This window comes from Xyrauchen texanus, chromosome 24 (assembly GCF_025860055.1).
Source record: "Xyrauchen texanus isolate HMW12.3.18 chromosome 24, RBS_HiC_50CHRs, whole genome shotgun sequence".
NCBI classification, from domain to species: domain Eukaryota; kingdom Metazoa; phylum Chordata; class Actinopteri; order Cypriniformes; family Catostomidae; genus Xyrauchen; species Xyrauchen texanus.
The window spans coordinates 28,632,100-28,653,988 of NC_068299.1; the positions used below are offsets into that span (position 1 = coordinate 28,632,100).

General features: G+C 39.1%; 1 protein-coding gene across 1 annotated transcript; it reads right to left on the reverse strand.

Annotated features, from left to right (window-relative positions):
* Nucleotides 1–11,335: 11,335 nt before the first annotated feature.
* Nucleotides 11,336–19,462, reverse strand: zgc:110319 (uncharacterized protein LOC796111 homolog). The gene is made up of 8 exons (XM_052090201.1): nucleotides 19,345–19,462; nucleotides 18,506–18,600; nucleotides 17,339–17,474; nucleotides 16,386–16,452; nucleotides 16,189–16,300; nucleotides 16,018–16,081; nucleotides 12,145–12,319; nucleotides 11,336–12,004 (listed from the first exon to the last, which is right to left on the reverse strand). The coding sequence occupies exons 1-8, from the start codon at nucleotides 19,410–19,412 to the stop codon at nucleotides 11,933–11,935; spliced, it is 789 nt and encodes a 262-aa protein (XP_051946161.1). The 5' UTR covers nucleotides 19,413–19,462; the 3' UTR covers nucleotides 11,336–11,932.
* Nucleotides 19,463–21,889: the final 2,427 nt, after the last annotated feature.

Sequence of the window (21,889 nt, forward strand, 5' to 3'; positions counted from 1 at the left end):
AAGTGTAACTTGGTAACCTAGATAACCAAATACTAATATAGACCAAACTAAGAGTGCTAGACAGATAGTTATCTAGCTAGTAAGCCTATTGGCAGTGTACAGATTAAAAATATATTTCATTAAGGTTCAGTAAACTTGTTGAGCAAGCAAGTGGTCAAAGCTATGAGTGCATGCAGAGTGGGTAGTAGGAGACAGCGAAACGCACACGCAAAAAACAGTGGAGTTTCAGAAATGAAAATTAATTTAACCATGCAAGATGATACATTGTTTAACAAAACTGAGTTCACGTGCATACAAAATACCTTTTAATGCACTCTTTAATGAACATTTTTGTGTGCTCATAATAAAATCTTGCATGCTCAAAATACAATTTTGCATGCATAGAATTGTGGCACATATATAACTCCATATTTGTGTCGTCCCACCCCTAAATGCCAAATTGTTTATCAAAGACAGAACCTATGCAGTAGACTGATGCATCTGAAAGGGAGCTGGGAGCAGTGCTCTTGCAGGAGGTGGGAGGGGAGGAATGGCCAGTGCTGTTTATTAGTCGCAAGCTCTCCTTCAGGGAGAAAAAGTATGGCCAGGGCTCAGAACAAACCGAACGGAAGCATCAAGAATTGGTGTAATCTGAATGGTGTGGAAAAAGGCACTTTTTCTCAGGATATTGGAGTTAAAGGGATCTGCCAATAACCCTTTGTTAAGTCCAGCATTGAGTGAAATTAAGCCTCTGGAGAGCTCTGCCCTCTCCAGAACTACCGTTACCAAGGCTACAGGCACTGCCTCCCTCCATGGTTTGAGGAGGTTGAGGTGGTAGATTTGGCGTGCCTCTCCCCTATCCGTTCGCCTAACCTCATAATCGAGATATCCAACTCGTTGTGTGACCACAAAGGGTCCTTGCCACTTGGCGAGTAATTTAGAGCTCGAATACAAGCACTTTATCTCCCTGTGCGAATTCTCGTAGCCGAGTGCCCCTGTCGTACAGTCGGCATTACTGTTCTTGTACTTGGAGCAAATTCTCCTGTGTTACCTGCCGCGTGGCCATTGCCCATACAGTAGTTCAAGTGGGGAAAACCCTGTAGAGGCTTGCGGGACCTCTCATAATGCTAACAACAGGGGTTCAAGCCACTTATCCCAATTTTTAGTTTTGTCGTGTACAAACTTACGAATCATGTTTTTCAAGTCTTATTAAATGGTTCGACCAACCCGTTGGTTTGAGGGTGATAAACACTGGTGCTAATCAATTTAGTGCCTAATAACTCAGTTTGTGTAGTGTACGTGACATGAATTTTACCCAGCCAATTGAAATTATGTGGTTCAAAGTCTTTTCGTGAGCTAAGTGGCCAGCCATTGGGTTATAATGAGCCGCCTGGAAGAGTGTTTCCCAACGGCTCTTTGGTATTAATAGCTGTATTGTATTCTCTTTGGTCTGAGTGTCCTGTGTCACTTGATACAACTGCTCTTTAATAATAGAAAATAAGGGTATGTGAGCGTAACATCTGGGTGGAGCTGTTGACCATCAATTACTTTCACTGGTCAAAGGCGTACTTGAGGGACTCATCACGCGTCTGCTCCAGAGGGGAATCTCCCTCAGGGAAACCCCTGAGTATGGGGGTTCCCTCGTCTGCGTCATCATGACGCGGAGCAGATGTCGACAGTCCTGGCACCACCTCACCAGCCATAGCATCACATGCCACACACCACGACCCTATTGTGCAGGGCCCATCCACACACATTACCCTCAATACATTTTGAAAACCAGGCCAATTGTTTCTCAGAATCCTGGAAACGACACCATGTAGTCTGGATGGCCTCCTCCGGCAACGGTTGTGGCACTGGACCCACTCGGACATACCTCGAGGAGTTCTGCTCCAGTACCACCAGGTCGACGACATCCACTGCGCATCGACTGACATCCACGGGTTCTCTCCACCAGCAACCACTTCCGGTAGGCATTCCGGAGCTTTTGGGCAAAAACCGAATGGGCGGCTGTGCTTCCCGAAACTGAAGGACCTAAAGAGCTGATGGCTCTGTTCGGGGCTACAACTGACCATTTGCTGAATGGCCTTCCTCAGGTGTTGGTAATTACAGAGGCTGGTGGCGGGAAGTTGTTGTGCTGCAAGCTGCGCCTCCCCGGAGACTAATGGCCATAGACGGGCTGCCCACTGGTCAGAGGCCACTTCCATACCTCCTTTCAAAGAGGTCCAGGAAGGCCTGCGGTTCATCGTAGGGCCGCTGGTGGGTTCAGGGGAGGTTGCAGTGCCTAGTCCTGGGACCGCATTTCTAGGACCCTAGGTCTTTAGTGACAACGCCACCTACTGAATTAGAGGACCAGTGACTGCATTTTCTCTGGCAACAAAGAAGTTGGACAACAATCAGAGTGTAAGTACCAAATGTGAATATATTTTTATTTGTTTAACATTAAAAACAACTGTGATGCTTAACGTAGCCGAAGTGACCGAGAGTTGCTAACTATAGTCTTAAATGCACTATTATAGAAACCATTGTATATTAGCTAATAAATCTGTAAAACGAACTGTTAGCATATTCGTTAATTAAACTGTAGTGCGACTGGCAAGCTCCAACTATGTGTGGACTTAATGACTATGATAATAAATTCTAGCCAGCACATTAAACTTAAAAATATGATAAAAGCATGTCGATATGATGTGTCTGTCAGCTACAGTAAATGCTACTGTCTTCATTTTTAAAGTTTGTTTAATACTCACTGTTTTACTATTTTAATTAAGTTAAAATAATCTTCATATTTAAACTGTGCTGACTGCCAAGCCAAATGTAGTTTTAAGGTTTTTAGGAAAAATTATCTTAACTCTATTTTTAAATAACTAAACCTGGCTCCCGCTATGAATATAGACATAGAATCTGGCATTGCATAAAATATGAAAGAAAAATCTTTTGGTCAAGTACTTGGCTTAGGCCCAATTTATGTCTGTTTATGAAATTAACTTAAAATGTTTCATTTGACCAATTGGGCTCTCTCTTTTTATAATAGATCCAGAGAATGGAGTTTATACTGTTCACTATTGTTTTCACGGTACCAGTACACCTCTGCACGTTCAAAATAAAGTCTGGGGGGAAAATCTGCACGTTTTCTGTGAATCTGCTGAGTGCCAGGTGAACATGGAGTTGGTTGAAAGCATATCAATGCTTACACCTTAAATCGTTAACTTACTGAACATCCTATGCCTCCTCTCCTGTACTTAGTGAAGAAACACTTGATGAGATGGTGAACAGCCAGTGGTTTGGCAAGGATAAAAAGAATGTCTGTCTCGGTCTGCAAAACCTTGCCAACGCCAACCATATACCTCTATATACTCCCAAATTGGAACCCCTCAGTCCAAAAAATACATATCCATTTATGAGCCAACTGTTTCATATTACAGTTGTTATGGGAAGAGTCATGGTGTTGTATGACACAAAAAATAATTCATGTCACTGTCCTTGTGCAAGGACAATGAGATCATGCCAACACAAGTATATTGCAAAATGGAACTTATTTCAGACACACCGTGAGCTGTTCAGGAATGTCTGGTGCACTGAGGAGGTGGAATTCCAAACATCAAAAGGGGATCTTTACATTCCAACAGCAATCAATAAATCAAGTGCTCTGATAATGAAAAGAAAAAGTCTGTTATCTATGGCAGTCACAGGCCAATAAAAACCCTGTCTGTGATTGGTCACCCACCTGCCTCTCGTAATACATACCTGCACAAACTCTGCCCATGCACTCATTGATCTTCACCTGATTCTTCCTCCAGCAGTACTCGGGCAGTGTATGTTCATTTGTTTTGGAGATTTGGCTTTGAAAGAAGCTCTAAATGTAGGGGGTGGAAAATTTTTGGTTGTTTGCTTTCAAAATCTAGCATAGTCTTGCTCGTTTCTCCAATTCTGCATATTCTAGCTTTAATGTCAGTTGTTCTTTGACTAACGACTACCACACAATACACTTAAAAATCTTACTACCTCAAAACAATTGTGAAAATTGTGGCAAAATAATTTGCCCATAGGGTGTACTCAATGGGAAGCCTTCAAAGTGGTTTCCTCAGAAGTCCTCTTCCCGGGTGCCTGTCTACCTCGACAGTGAAGAACAACAGGACACTCTTTTTGCGTTTCTGAAGTCAGTACTGCGTGTTGGATCTCTTCACGGATGAAGTGCAGGTCATCTGTGGTGTTCTATTTCCAGAGGTATGCCTAACAACATAATATATTTGTGCGTGTTCCTGCTCCTGCACTTTCAAACCTACTGTATCCTATACTGTTTTTTTACACAATGTCCAATGTATCATTTTTTAAAGTGTTAACAGTATTTCTGTTAATCCAGCAGTGATAATGTTCTCCATTTACTATTTCAGTGAAGTGGAGGCGTTTAATAGAGGGATAGACAAACAAGAGGAAAGAAGGGAGAACATTCGATTGGTAGGTAATGCTGCTACATACTTTACAGTCTGGGCTTTCAATATTTAAGGGTCAGGAAAAGTCATGTCAATAACATGTTAGTCCTCTTCGGATTTATTGCATCTCTCTCTATAATTTTTTTTTTCTCAATTCAGAGGGGGTTTATTGACATGAAAGTTTCAAGAAACCGTGTTCCCAAAGCATCAAAATATTTTTTTTCCAAATCTTTGAACAGTACACAATAACAGTAATATGAACATTGGCATGAAGATTGATATTTATTAATTATATACATATAGTATAGTGATTGAGTGATTGAGTGAGTGTGTATACGTGTGCTCTGAGGTCACTAAGTTATTTTAAATATGAAATTCAAGTAAATGTTCCTTTTTTCATTCACTTCTCTCTCAAACTCCGTCTTTCTGTCTCTCAGGAGTCGGTGAAGACAGAATTTCTTTCCATGTTCAGCTGATGAACAAATGGGTTTTTGTATGTGTGTGTTGTATTATTTTATAAAATATACACAATCTTGAATCTGCTCCCAGAGTCATCTTTGTGTCTTGATTTGTGGTTGAGATCTAGTGACTGAAAAGGCCAAAGCATTTTATTCCTTCTTTATTTTACTTGAGTTAATTATGCTAATTAGTCACACAAATTGCTCAACATGCAGCTCTTAGCAACCAAGTTGAATTGCATGAAAGAAAGTAGTATTTGGGTGTAATAAACCTTTAAAACGATATGTAGTTAGTATTTTGTGGAAATACTGCCTTGGTTGCGCTTTTTTAGTCATCCAAAGCTTGGGTCCTAGAAATGCGGTCCTAGGACGGCGGTTCTCCAATTCGGTAGGTGGCGCTGTCACAAAAACAGGGCCCTAGAAATGCGGTCCTGCGGTCCCATTCGCTATGTGCACAGGTGACGCGACGAACGTTCGAAATCTGCGTGGTGGGCGGGGGGACTTCCGGTTTAGGTTACTACCGGTATTTCCGATGTAGATGTTGTGGAAGAGTGAGTGGCAAGCTATCAGCGAGTACCGTATGTAAAATGTTAACAGTAAATAAGAAACGTCTTACATATCAGTATCAAATTGGCAACTCTAAATTACATTGTATTGTTCCTCGATGTGCCGTTTCATCGAGGTATAATTCCGAAGTTTTCATCGTTTTCCGCATCAGCCTGAGGTACGTGGCTAGTCAAGATAAGACGCGAGAACTTCACTCCTACCGATAACACCCGGGTATGCAGTCGACATTTTAAGCTAGAAGATTTCATCATAACCACAGGACGCCGAAAACTTGTTCAAGGAGCTGTGCCATGTCTTTTGAGTGGAACAATTTTTGTTTACCAGCGCCAAGGACTGTATTTTTCTCTATGAGCTTCCATATACTGCTTATATATTTTGTAATTTACTATGCTGTTTGTTTTTTGTATCTTGTGATATACCTTTCAGAAAATTGTCTGAAATATTGACAATGTTTACATGTCATTTATTGTCTTTTACACTGCCAGGAGGAACACAAATACATGAGTTAATTCAGACATTTATTATACAAAGACACAAGCTGTCATACTACACTCAACAATAACATGGCTCCTATAATTGTAACATTGTGATGCAACGTTTGACATTTTGTATGTTATGAGTTTGTAGATAACTAGTCCACATAACTGCACATAATACAGTACTCAACAGTATTTTAATGCTTCTTTGCACTTCTGGTTGGATGTCAACTGCATTTCATTGGCTCTGTACCTGTACTCTGCTAAATGACAATAAAATTTAATGTAATCTAATAACTACTAACACTGAATTCATAATAACAAAAGGTACCTTGTATAGGTTTGTTGTTTATGTACATACATGTGCATTTCTTAAAGAGAACTATTTACATTGATTTTCACACAAACACATGTTTTGTACAGTCTGATACAGTAATGCAACATTATGATTAAGGCTCTGCCAGCCACACAGGAGCACTGAACCTCATAGAGCTGAACAGGAGTGGAGTCTTCTAGGACAATCTTTTAAAAAACAAAAAAGTGTGTTATAATCAGCAGAGATCACAAACTGATCAGATATCTAAAAGTCAAAAGTGCATTTTGCATTATTTTTCAAGTTAGCTACTATGAGTTAGAGAATGAGGTTACTTTAGGGTTAGTAAGAAAGTAAGTTAAACACAACACAATATAAACAGCAAAGCAACTGTCTCAACAACCAGCTTCTGGGGTTTCACATAGGAATGGTAGGTCTACTAGAACACTAATAGGGCAGGCACGTGTCATCATAGTGTTACCTACTTCAAACGTTTGGCTAGCTAGATAGTTGTCTAAGATGTTCAACTTGTTTAGGTAATTATACATTTGTTTGCCAGTTTAACCCATCATTGCCAAATTGAAGCCCCAGAACAGAACTGGTTGGATCAGACGAACAACTGAACTGTCTTTCATCCTACTCTGATGGTGTGAGGTTTCTCATGTTTCCTCAAAGATCTATGACAGGTAGCACGGATGCTGACTCTCCCTGTCTGTCTTTACTTGATACTGGGGATAACCAAATACTGTCAAAACATGTAACTGGACAACACAAGTCATTAGTATATGGGTGATTCTTAGACTATGGGCACTTTTATGTACTTTGTAACCAAAAATGTCATTTTTTAAAAATATGACCAAAGTACAATTGATATGGATTGCAAGAATAGATTTGTGTAATACTTTTTATATTATAATACATTACAATACTTTTTATATTTAGATTATAATATTATTTTTATTTCTAAATTATACTTTTATATTAATTGATTTCATTTAGATGAATGAAAATTCAATTTTGTTGCATCATTTATTGCTTATATTTTTGCCTTGCCATAAGTTGTGTCAGTTATTTACACGCACTGTAACCGTTCATCTGTGAGACAAATCAGTTGTATACATCAAACTCAGCACTACACTAAAAACAGTTGTGGTTATGTTTAATGGCTTTGTGAATTGAGTTTACTGAGTGTGATGAGTTTAATTGTTTTTCTAATAAACATCTCACTGTTTCTCTACATTCACGTTAATTCATTGTAATTTCCATCACCACCCACATTTTTAAAAAATATTTAAAAAGTTCTCATCACACATTAAAAATGTATCCACAATTTACTGAGATCATGCTCTACTTAATATAAAAATGCAAGTCATTTATTTTCTAATAAGCTCTTGCCCAAACCAGTATTACGTTTCAGAGTGTGACAGGTGTACTGTTCACCGTTTGGTCCTTAGGGCAGTTAATTTATCTCATTGACAAATGTATAATTATTGTACATTGTGGAAAAACTGATAAAACTAGTTACAAAAATGACCCTAGACAATTCTTGACTGACATAAGTTATTCTGTTTTTAAATAACAGCATTGAGATGTGGTGGAAATGACATTTCACTGCTGTTATCTAAAAACAGAATAACTCATAACTTCTTAGTTACTGAGACTAACACAGTCTCATAACTTCTCTTGTAATCTAAGTTTGTCCTCTTACAGACCTTAAAACTAGACAAATAATTTAAACTTATGAGACGGTGTTACGTGACTTTTGAACAAGTTTTTTTATTCAACTTCACAAGCCTAAAAATGCCCCTTGTTGAAGAAACGCCCATACATTTATTCAATGTCAGATAGTAAAATGAACATATAATAAACCACCTGTCAAACAACTAAAATTAATCGTTTAATAAGTATTTTGTAAAGGTTACTTTCTAGCCTAACGTCACCTAGCATCATCGCTAACGTTAGGGCTACAGCTAGCTAAAGACATAGCATAACTTACCTTCATAATTGTCAATGAATGAAGAGACGTATATCTTGAAACCCTTTTCCCTCTTGCTCTTGGGAGCCGATGATGACGCTTGAATTATTCGGTGTACGTCATTTATCGTTATCCTTGGCAGATGTTGAAGGGATCTGGTGTAGAAAGCCATGTTTATCTGGTCCTAGTCTTACCTGATAGTTACCGGCGTCGTCGATGAACCTAACGTAGCGTTAGACCGGAAATACCATCGCCCACCAGTGACGTCTGACAATCATGGAACGTTCGTAAAATCAACTAGCCAATAGACTTATGCTTCGGTCCTAGATTCTCCAATTCGGTAGGTGGCGCTGTCACAAAAACAGGGCCCTAGAAATGCGGTCCTAGGACTTTATTTTTATTTAATTTTTTTATTGAACTATATCATGTACAAACAGCATGGCAACAATCATATATCATTGCAATATAACAATGAAATCAGGTGCAAAATTGCATTACATAACACAAAAAAAGGTTAGGGTTTGTTTTTTAAATCATATTCTTTAATTATTTCAAAAAGTTTTTGTGCATATTTACTTTTCATCATTTGCAGGGCCTTTGTGTAAGAAAGAAACGCATTGTGAAATACAGAAAACCTGGGTTTAACGTTCAAATATTTAAATTTGTGTATATACAATTTTCCAAAAATAAGGATGTCATTAACCAGAAAATCATCTTTGTATCTGTTCATAACAAGTCCAAAGACAATGTCCTTATGAGAGAAATCTGAAAGAGGAGGAACCTTTGGGGAAAGCCATTCATAAATGTTTTAAAATGCCATAAAGCCTCTACATACATACAATGGAAAAATAAATGATCAGTAGTTTCAACTTCATCACAAAATACACAATTTCAAGTTTCAATTCCAAATCTTTGTTGTACAAATTCACTGGAAGGATAAACATCATTTAACATTTTGAAATGGATTTCCTTGGCTTTGGGGGTTAATGGGAATTTTCTAGTTTAATTTTCAAGTTTCTATAACCTACAAAAGGGAATAAAATGTTATCAAACTTATTTCTGATAGATTTGTTTGAAAATGTAGTTTCTTTGAAATCGTAACCTCCAATTAAAAGTGATGGGAGACACAGGGTGGTGGGATTAGAGGTTGAAAGGTAACCTTTGATTAGACATATAATAGAGTTGGGGATAGCTTTGATTATAGAATTAAATGTGTTCCGATTACGGATTTAAGACAAAGTTCTCATATGAAATAAAACATCCTCTGCTATTGACTAAATGAAGCACAGACCAGATACCTTTCTCCATCCAGTCCTTATTATATATTGATTTATTTCTTATTGTGATATATCTATTATTACATACAGGGGTCTTATGTGGCGTGAAATTATGATTGTATAAAAGTTTCCAGTACAACAAGACTTGCTGGTGAAACTGGGATAGTTTGACAGGGAGATGTTGGGGAGTGAAATCACATCTAAGTAAAAATTCTATCCCTCCCAATTTTTAAAAAATTTCTCTGGGAATATGAAACCAAAGGTTGTTGTTATTTAGAAAAGATTTTAACCAGTTAATTTTCAGGGTACCGTTTATGGAATCAATGTCAATGGCTTGTAGACCTCCCTCCTTAAAACTTTAGTCAACTTTGCTCTTTTAATGTAATGGACTTTCTTAAAGGGGTCATGACATGGTTTTTTTTATTGTATTATTATGTTCCCTTAGGTGCAATTATAGTATTAATATATTTTTTTTTAAGAAAAACTTTTAAAATCTAGTGATTTATGACCTTTTCCCACCCTGTTTCTCATCCTCTGATTCAAACAGTCTGTTTTGGGGGCGTTTTCCATTTAAGACTTCAGTGTTAACGCCCACTGTTATGATTGGCTAACGTCAGTGCCTATGTATCAATTATTGACGCCCCCAGCCAGAACAATATGCAAGTAAACTAAGTAAAAACACTGTGATTATTCATAATGAATGAAATTGCGCTTTAAAAAGTAGTTTAAAGTTTAAAATAGATTACTTACAGTTTGCGTCAGTCGTTGTTCCCAGAATAGTCGGCACGGACTTATCTTTGAGCAACAGTTTTCTGGCAAAGCCAGCATCATATTGAGATTTGTTCTCAAAACAGTCATCCTTAAAATGTACAGAACAAACGCTTAAGTTAACACTGCCGTGACTGGAACGTCCGCAAAAAATAAACTGCATCCATTTTTCCCTGACGTCTGGATCTTTCGGCAGCTTATTCAGAGTTTTTGTTTGACCACAGCCAGGAACAGCACATCTGTGTGGCATCGTAATTTTCCTGTGCACAAGTAGTCTCTGTCAGAGCTTGCTGTCCATCGACTGAACACTTGTGAGGCGCACGGCGATACTGAAATGAGCGTAGTTGTCTTGCGCTTAAATCGTAGTTATCTTGTGCTGGAGGCGGTCATATGCAAACGCTGTTACGTCACTTCTAACCGACACGTCACTTCTAACCATGAATCCAGAACGAGCTGTATTTTGAGCTTGATTAAATAAATGATTCGTTTAGAATGGGGAGGACGTCTTAAAATATTAAACTTGCAGGACGTTTTAATGATACAAAGACCTCTTATATACCAAAAGATCAAGGCAAATTTGGTTTCTCATGTCATGACCCCTTTAATGCGGTCCTATGTCTGCGGTAATGAAAATGCAGCCTCCACAGGAACATAATATTGGCTCCGAGAGCGCTAATGTGGGTTCGCAGCTAAATTATCAATCCACTTTATAATACCGCCAATGCCCGTTTTGGTGAGGATTTAATGTAAACGCCAGAATAACAAGGATCTGCAAAGCTGTCATTGCAGCATGTGGAGTATTTTTTATGAGAATTATTTGAAGTAGTTTAAAGTTCTGAAAAAAATTCAAATTGTAATATACATTTTTCACGTTATTAATGTCCTGACTATACATTTTGATTAGTTTATTGCTACTTTGGTGAATAAATGTACCAAGTTCTTTCCATAAGAGCAAAATATGTACATTATTCCACAATTTTGGCTGGTAGTGTGTGTATGTATGTATGCATGTATGTATATATAGGAAAATTAGGGAGAAAAAAGTGGTAAAATGCAAACATCTGCAAGGACAACAATTGTTTTTTTCCCTTAACTGTTTATTTAATTACAGGTCCTACAGAAAGGCAGGATTACAGTTGTAGATGAACATGACCACAAACAAAACTTTGCCAACCAACTCATTCTAAAAGATTATGAGAGCTAAGGAACACCTGCATTACTTTAAATTGTCATTTCAGGTTTTATACTATTTCAGGATCACAACATTGCAGCAGAGGAATTGCCACTAATTACAGCGTTCGTCAAATATGTATGTGAAATTGCAATGTGCTATAAATATTGTAATTACAAGACATAACCATCCACACATTTCTTTGCAGACAAGTAACATAACCAGTTAAGAATCATGAATCTTGTAACACATAGTGAATGCTTATCTAAGAGTGCCACCTAGAATAAACAAAGGCAACATGGAAAGTGCAGAGCTCAGGTTTTTTAGCAGTAGCAATATTGCACTATTATAGCAGATACAGAATTAATTATGAAGACTTTGCGCTTGGTTAAATATTCCATTCCATTCTAGATTCAAAAATGTAAATATGGAACTTCCTTACATAGATTTTGAACCCCACTATAACACATTTACAACACATTGAAATGTGGCGACAGAATTAGAGAGGTCTCATGCTATGAGTCTTGCAATTTCTGCTCCAGTTCTGCAAACACTTTAATGTTGATCTCATCAATTTCATCCTCCACCTTATTAAACAGACAAATCATTGAATGTCATGATCATTGCAGTTTAAAGATGAAAAACTTCTGAAAGCGATCTCAACAGTTTGGTTGGTTGAACAAGCCGAGGCAAAGCAAGAAAATGAGGCTAAATTTAGATCTCTCACCTGTTCTACATTGTCCACCTCAGGTATATAGAATTGCAGCATGTTCTGGATGCCATTTTTTAGGGTGACAGTGGAGCTTGGACAGCCTGTGCAGGAACCAACCAGCTTTAACTTCACAGTACCATCCTCAAAGCCTTTGAATATGATATCACCACCATCCTCCTGTACTGTGGGTCTTCAAGAAAGCCAAAAAAAAAGTTTTTGCTTTCCAATCTTTTTACTCAGAATGTTATTTACAATATGTTGAGAGAATAAAAAATGGTATGGTTACCACCATAACCCTGGTTCCTTGAAAGGAGGGAACAAGATGATGCATCAGTTGCTGACACTAAGGGAAGCTCCCCAGCCTGAGAGAACGAGGGAGGAATGTGGCAGGGCGGAGGGCGGGGCCGGGTTGTGATTATACACACACGGTCCCTTATCAGGCTAATTAAGCCTCCGAGAGGGATAATGGCAGACGGTGGTGCGACGAGAGAGAGAGAGAGAGAGATAGTTTACGGACATGTCCGTCATGTGTGTGTTTGTGTCTTTTAAGTTTATCATTAAAACTATTATTTATATTGCCAAGCCGGTTCTTGCCGCCTCCTTCCCAGGCTTCGGCACCAGTGTAAAGGTGTTCAATGGGAAGGAGACAAAGTGCTGATCTGTAAGCCTAAACTGACACATGCACCCTCACAGGGGCAGCGCATCTGTTGTTCTGCACCTTGTCTGACAAACCACCCAAGGGGTTGTGGCCAGTTGCTATAGCAGCTACAAACACATTGAGCGTGGATTGAGTGAGTCCTGCATCCAAACGCTACTGTAAGAAGTGAAGTACTGACTGCACAGAGCAATGCACTGTGTCCTTGCCACAGGAGAAACATCAGTCAGTGATATATACAGCGATATATAGTCAGCATATAACCATCTAGTGAAGGGGGCCCTTGCCTGTAATATGGTGTCAAGCACTGGCTGCAACAGTCCATCTTTGTCAGACGAGCCACCTTCAGGTGACATGAAGTTTCCACAGCTCTGGCTGTGGTTTCCAGATCATGTTGCATGTTTGCAATGCCAGATCCCTCCTCAGCGGAATCTTCCATGGGGAGATCCAACAGCTCCAGGAACCAGGTCCGGGTGTGACACTCTGGTGCAACAAAAAACAGATTCCCTGTCTTCCATGGCACTGCACAACACATGGTGAAGCAAATGAATGGGATGGAACACATGACTCGAAATACCAGAGGCAACAGTGTGTGATCTCCATGGAGGCAATCAGGTCCACCTCAGCTTCCCTTCATGGCTCCAAAAACCTAAAAATTGTCTGACGATGAAGTCTCCATTCCCCCTTAATAACACACTGATGTGAGAGCAAATCTGTGATGCAGTTCATGTGTCCAGGGACATGAGTCTCTGATGTGTATACATGTCTCTTGCACCAGAGGGGAAAAGTTCAACATTGGACACAACTGAACTACCCCTTGGCAGTTTATATTTGTCACGAACGCAGTGCTGTCTGTCCGGATCAGTAAATAAACTCTGCATGGCAGACCAGAAAGTTTTGAGAGCTAGGAAGACTGCCAGCAGTTCCAGGCGATTTATGTACCAGGTCGCTCGTGCACCAGTCATGGTGCTGAAGGCTGGATGGCCGTCGAATAAGGCTCGCCAGTGTTGTGGCGCATTTGTTGTGACATTTGCACATCTTGTCACTTAACCAAGCGCAACGTCTTTTTGATAAAAAGTAGGTATTTTCCAAATGCCTAGCGCAGCTAAACAGCAGCATGTTACCATAAGATGCAAGCGACCGTGTCACCATGAATGATGAGGCGCTCTTGGGTTGACCAAACATTGGAGAGGCCTCATATGTAACCAACCCAGCAAGCTAACGGCAGCCGTGGAGACTATCAACCCCAAGGCATGCTGAAACAGCTTTAGTTGACAAGCTCTCCCTAGCTTGCAAATCTTCAAGCATCGGAGAATAGACTGAGTGCAATCGTAGGTAACATGCGCTGACATCGTCACCCGAGTTTACTTTTCAAGAAGGAAACCTGTCGTCTCAGCACCAACACACTCTTCACCCATTTGACTTTGAGGCCCAAACACTTCAAAAGTACAAGCAACAAATTCCTGTGTTTGCAAGCCTGCTCCTCAGACTGTACTGAATGCAACCAGTCAGCGAGGTAGTGCAAACCATGAACGCCGCTCAGCCACTGCAAAGCAAGCATGGCATCGACACATTCCATGAATATGCAAGGAATTAAGGACAAGCTGACAGGCAGGACTTTGAACTGGTGTGCAGTCCCCTCGCCTGTGGCTGGACATGAGAAAAAATATCTGAGTAACCATCTTGAACAGAGACTTCACAAGTGTTCGGTTAAAGCTTCAAGTCCAGTATAGGGCACAGCCCGCCATCCTTTTTTGGTGATGAGGAATTAACGGCTGTAGAAACCACCCTGAGGATTGCACGCTGGCACAGTCTTTAGCAAGTAGTCTTTTTACCTCTGAGAGTAACATTGGCCATAGTGTGGCATACCAACAAAATGAAGGACAAAATGCTGTTGAAACGAGGTGGCCAACTCAAAAACTGAAGCATGTAGCCATGCTCAACTGTGTTCAGTCCTCAAATGGAAATGCCCGGAAGACTATGTCACACGTCTGCATAATGGGACAGAGGACTCAGGGCCCACCTGTGTCCACCAGGTTGACATGAGGAACTGAAAATGAGCTAATTTTTGTGCACATTGTATTGAACGCTTTATTTGATTGTGACAGATTTTAGCACAGAACCAACAACCATACAGTCAGTGTCATGAATATCTTCTCGATCCAGGCAACCAGTGGGGAGGGCAATGGAAACTCTGCGGGGACACGGAAGAGAGGTACAGGCTTTCTTCAGAGCTGCAGCGAACCGTTTCATGGGCTCTGGTACCAGCTGTATGGTACTCAGACCATCAGGAAGGCTTGCCTGTCCCAGGAGGAGTCTTTCTCAGACAAGGGAGCACAATTGTACGCTTAGGCTAAGGGTGCTGGGGCCTAGCCGCTGGCTTGGTCTCGATCTTCTTGAGAGGTGGAACAGAGGGGGCACTGAGTTTATAGGGGCGCTGCCCAGAAGAAGGGCAAGATGTGTTTGTACACTTGAGACTGCTTGTTAGCTGCTTGGAACCACTTGGTGAAAGCACTTATGGCATCACCAAAGAGGTCCTGTTATGGCCCCCGTTGTGTCAAGCAGCACAGCCTTGCCCTCATTGCGTATCTTTGTCAAATTCATAGGCTTTGGCACTGGAAATGAGCATTCTCACAGAGTAGGGCGTACACCACATTTTCACTAGCTGGTCATACAGCTCAGGGAAAAACAGTACCGACCAGTAGGACATGGAGTCACACCAACTCCATTCATCAAGGCGAGAACACTTTGGCTTCTCAACTGCCTAAGAGAAAACCTGAGTCAGATCAGCATCAGAGATTTTCAGAGAAATACCAGCAAACTCATTGGCTGAGTGAGACCAGGCCTCACCTTGAGATGCTGTGAGCGATATAGCATCTCTACCATCACTGTTAACACCAAAAGTGATCATTCTCTGCACGTCAGAAGAGGGGTGCTTTCAACATCGAAGCAAAGGTGACATGCAAATCGTGGGTAGAGTGTCAAGCACCATCTGCCAATAAATTGGTGTGATTTTAAAGGGCTTCAGAGATCATTACTCCTGGGCAGACCTTCCCAGCATCATCAGCTGACACAGCATTGAAGTGAATGACTTGAAAGGTAATTAATAAAAGCTACAATGCAAAAGTCACCGAAATTCTTTGTTCTCAAAGACAAAAGGTTTCCTTAGATAAAGTCATGTGTGAAGTTTTATCCAATAATAGCTTTATGCAATATAAAAAGTTTAGATATACCTGATCCGGTTGTCTAAAAGCTCCTTTATCATCGAAACTATGTCATCGTCATCCTCCATGACACCTATGGAATAAAGTCTCCTTAAAATCATGCCAGTTCTGAAATGTGTAAATTCTTTAATTTTTACATAGATTCGGCATTTCAAACCCATTTTATTTAGTTTCACTCACTACTCTCAGCATGAGCCGCTCCTGTTGTGATGGGCTCTCCACTGTTAAAGAATTGAGTGATGACCTCAATTGCATGCCGCTTAATGTCTGTCCATTCAACATCATCGTCCGTCTTTTATAAATGACAATGAATTCACAGTTAAAGTTCACAGCAGCACTTAAACCTCACAATAATATGTCTAATCTCTGAAAGGTACCTTAGTCAGTGTGATAAAATCTGGCCCATAAAAGACACTTTTTATACCTTCGATTTGGAAAAGATCCCTGTTGGATATATTACAAAACATTTATATAACACCCAGTGAGGTTACAAGAGACTAATACAAACAAGAAAAAAAATGTAAATTAAAATGTAATATGATGCAATAAAAAAACAAGAACGGAATGACTGAGTAACATTATCTGCTAACTAAATATACTGCATTGGAATTAACATCCCGTTTGACTTTCCATATAAGCACAACTGAATTCCTCAAAGGCTATGTTCAGACTTCAGGGAAATACATTTTTTTCTCAAATCAGATCAATCTTTTCAGGCAGACTGTCCACACTATTAATTGTAAGTGATCAAATTAGATTTGCACATTCAGACATAACCAACCTATCTGCATGGGTTGCTTTGGTAACGACGTAGGCGTACCCACGTGACGATGCTTTCAAAACAGATGCTGGAAAAAGGGAGGTGCATCATCTCGCTATCCAAATGAGCGCCCTGTGCAGTCACGGTGTAGAGAACTCATCCGCCGCACAAGAAAAACTCAGCAACAGATGAGACTAGTAAATATTGCGATGTTCTGTGCTGCAATCACCATTTTTTTTTTTTTAATGTCATTGTTGTGTGTCGCATTGAAATCTGAATTGAGCTGCCAGAACGTTCCTACTGAGTTGCATCTGAAAAATCTGATTTCAATCGCATTTGAAACCACCTTCCGATGTGGTTTGAATCAGATTCTGAAAAATCTGATTTCATGTGTTTTTTTTCTGTCCAGACTATCAAAAACTCATCTGGACACAATCTGGATATGCAAAAAATTGATTTTTAGTGGCAGTCTGATCAAGGCCAAAGTGACAGATATTATAATAAATTCAAATGACTACTCGCAAGGGGCATTATATAATTTGACAGTGACAAAGCTAAAAGAGTATTTACCTTGCTAAAGGGGAACTTTCTGCAGAGCCTGATGTTGGGAAATCTCGAGTCCCTGTTCCTAATACAGGCTTACCAGGAATGAACTTTAAACTTCTTGGATTTGGTGTGTCTTGGGTTAAAATTGAAAGTGTTCGCACTGCAATAAAAAGAATCAGAGAAGACTGCATGAAAAAACATTAAAGGGGCAGTTAATTCAAAAATGAAAATAATATGATTATTTACTCTCCCTCATGATGTCCCAGATGTGTATGACCTTCTTCATCAGAACACATTTGATGAAAAACAGCTATGAAGAAATATACCTCAGCTCAGTAGGTCCTTCAAATTCAAGTGAATGCAGATTTCTCTTTTGATGCTCCAAAAATCACTCCAAGAGTCAGCATAAACTTCATCCATATGACACCAGCTGTTAAATTAATGTCTTCTAAAGCAATACGATTACTTTTGGAGCAAAAACAATTTATATTTAAGTACTTTTGAACTTTAATTCAACACTTCAAGAGAGGGTGGAGTCCAAGCAGACTTTCGTGTGATGTATTCGCGTTGCCATGAATACAGATGTAATCTCACATCAAGAATAAGCACACAAACGCACCATTGTAAGTAAAGAAACAGATAAATACAGATTTAGACCAAAACCAAAGAAGCTTCTGTACAGTGTTCCTCCAACACGTGTATAAACCGTGCTGATCTGGCTGTGACACAAGTGCGTCAGTTCTCGTGTTTCAAATGCCAATGCGAAAACATCAAACACGCATACCGCTGCTGAACGGAAGCATGATTTAGAGTTAAAAAAGGTCTTAAATATTTATCTTTTCACACCAAAAGCGATCATGTTGCTTTAGAAGACATTGATTTAACCGCTGTATTTGTAGCGATGATGTTTATGCTGACTGTCTGTGATTTTTGGACCTTCAAAAGAGAAACCTCTGTTCACTTGCATTTTAAGGACCTACTGAGCTAAGATATTATACAATTGTATTGTATAGATATTACAACTGTATTCTGGTGAAGAAAGAAAATCATACACACTTGGGAAATCATGAGGGTGAGTAAATAATGTGAAAATGTTTATGTTCGGGTGAACTATCCCTTTAATGTATCACCAGCATTACAAACTGTGTCCAATCATGGTTGATCTGTCATGGAATAAAGAGAACATCTCACCTAAGAATGGTTTAATTTCATACTTTTGAGACTGTATTCTGTGGTTTTGGGCAGCCCACAGTGAATAGCGTTGATTTCTCTTATTTACTTGCAATCTAAGGGAGAAAATAGCTGATTATGATCATCTCATATACTTTACTTAAAAAAAAATTAAGGTGATGTATCCAATAAACTAACAAGCAGCAAGATAAAGACACTGATAAGATTTTCACCTCCAACTATTAAAACTGCCAAAACAATTAACTACAGTTTCCACCAAAATACTGTTAAAAATTATGTAAAGTCCTTGTCCATTTGTTATTTAAACTGTATCTTTTGGTGACAGTGTTACCTAATACCAAGTAACAAGTAATTTAGTCAAAAGTTTATAAGATAAAAAGAGTGGTACAAAACTGCTTTTTTAAATGCTTTGTAATATAAAACGCACATATAACTCGGGCTTTAAATAAAAAGATATCAACGCCTTTTTAAAAGGTACAGGCTCGAGCCTTGAGTTCTGGGTCAATTCTGCCAGCAAGTGAGGATGAACGAAACGGAAGCAAATACAGACACTTTTCATTTATTATGTTTCAGCGACTGTATTTAATAATACGCGTTTACACAGCTAATGAAGATGGCTGGACTCACGATCTCTCCGAGAAGTTTACAGAGGACGAGAGTTGGGTCAATGTGCCTTTTCAGACCACCAGGAATAAGTCAGACAACTAGATCAGGCCGTCATGCGTGTCATAGATATTAACGTTTAACACACAGGACAACACACGGATTACATTAAATTATCTAGCAATACGCGTCTTGATGTTTAAGTATTGTGAAAGATGAAATATGTATTTTCCAACCTCAACTGCTGTGCGGATGACTGTGAGAGCATGAAGCGCAATAGACTCCATCTTACAGACGCCGCCATTTCGATTGTTTTGACATTCAGGACCCCAAAGCGGGCAGTAATTCTCCTGTTCAAAAGTAAAGTTGTGCAATGGATTATTAATATACAGGCCATATTATGAATATGTATTCTTGAAAATGTATTCTTTCTTTCATGCAGTTTTTAAGTGATGTTATGGTTCTAGAATTAAAAATATGTTTGAAAATATTTATCTGTCTAGCAGTCAATCCATTTTACAATTGTCTATATATATATATATATATATAAACCACTCCAACCAACTTCCAACCTCTCAAAATCACCTGTCTGGTGACCATAACACTGGTTAGGACCCAATCGTGCACATGTTTATTCCCCACATTGATGACCACCCCATCTCCCAAAATACAGAGTCTGGGGCGAAACGAAACCCAAGGGCCCAAGATGTTACATACAAAATTCTGAACCCTCAACCAAAACCCTTTTATCTTAACAAAAAAAAAAACATGGGCTGTGTCTCCATCCTCCGATTGGCAATGCCAGCAGGTGGGTGGTCTTTAAGACCAAGCCTATAGAGGGGGTCCAACAGAATCAATGTAAAATCTAAAATTGCCTAAGGTGCACCCTTGCATCTCTAGATGTAGACTTGACATTTTAGAATCCTAGCCCACACTCCATCCTCCAATACCAAGTTTAAATCTTTCTCCCATAGAAGTTGAAGCTTTTTTTGTTTTCACACCTAAAAGTTGTTGAGAGGAGGGGGGATCACATCAATACTGAATTGTGTCAACATATTTATTATGAACAGTCTATTTTATAAACCGCTACTTTCATCATCCACCAAATTTAGCTAACAGCTATTGATAGCTAGCTAATGCTGACATAGGCTATCGTATAAATGCAGTCAGTGTATCATTCAAAGAAAAGTAATTACATCAAACTACAGTTTGGCATTGTCAGACCTATATCCACACTTTGTTTTAGCCCTGTTCCAGCACTGGAGAGTCAAATATAATATACAGTCTCAAAGTTTGTAGTAAAACAATCATAACTGTGTAATTCTTATTATGCCACCTCATCTGTCAGCATGATGCCGGTGGATCATGTTCAGTCTCTTTGTACGTTATGTCATTTGTTTTGGCTGATGCTCCTGTCCCTGTGGAGTGTGTGCACGAGCAGGAGCAACAGGTAGCTGGCTGCAGTTCACTTAACGGCCAAAGGTGTCATTAATAACAAGGGTTTCTGAATCTTACATACTGCACCTTTAAGTTAAATGCATTTTAATTTCATTACAATATTCCATCAAATTTAATATAAAATTTGTACATAATTACACAACACAATTTAATGGAATTTTATTACGAAATTGAAATGCGTAAAAAAAATTTTTTTTAATAATAATAATAATAATAGGCAGAAATATTGTAAAAGAAAAAAGGGAGAAGTCTAAATAATTGTTTTTGTGGTAATCAACATATGCCACAAAATGTTAATTTAGCTTAACTTTTGAGTATTAACCCCAGAATACTCCTTTAACTCTGTTCCTCTGGCCTTACTGTGGGGTCCAAAATGCAGGACAATCTTGGTTTTGTAGAAATAAAAGATGATTGTGCTGTGAAGTTGTGAATAAAATAAATAAACAAAGGTCTTTGTCTGTTTTGGACAAGTTCCAGACAAAGGTAAATATTTGGGTGACTAGATAGAAGTGTTAATGTAACTGTTTGCTTTTGCATTCTGTTAACAAGCTTGTATGATGCCATGATAAAAGATAAAGTTAAAAGATATTATTTGCAAGGCTGTCACTTTAAATTCACTGGGGCTGGGGGTCAAAACAGTGTTACAATGAATGCAAACTTAATTCAGTGAAAAAAGACAATCTATTAGCATAACATAAATATATATATAAATAAATACAAATTTCCAACATTCTTTTGAATGTAAGTGTACTAAAATAAAATATTTGATGCCATGAGTGTACCTTCATTTACTCTTAGCCTACTATTATTTTGAATGGCCATGGAGAATTAAGCAATGCGATAACAAAATTTTACCTGGTCGCAAAAAAGTAGTCAGAATTTACCTGATGAACTTTCACCTTTTGCTGACCCTTTATGCTTCACAAAGCTAATGTGTGCTTCTAAATCACATGCACCTTTATTAGCAACTGACACATAAGTGCCATCTTTACGTGTCATACATTCTGCTTCCCATGGATCTCGACCTGGACAAAAGCATGGGAATTATTGTGCAAATCTTCTGTCAATTTGCACTTTTCTTTGGGCATTGTTTCCACTCAGCGGTCATTTGCTGCTTCTGTGAAGCAACTGTTTGATGCCAAACACAACAGCGCTTCGTGCGTTCGTGGAGAGATTGACAGACAGGAGTTTGGCCAGTAGTTGCTGCAATCAACTTATAATCGACCAATTGGTGTGCGAGAAGACAGGACTTACAAAGAGGGGTAAAGCAATGCAAATATGTGCACACACACTTGAAATATTAGACCAGATGCACATCATAAT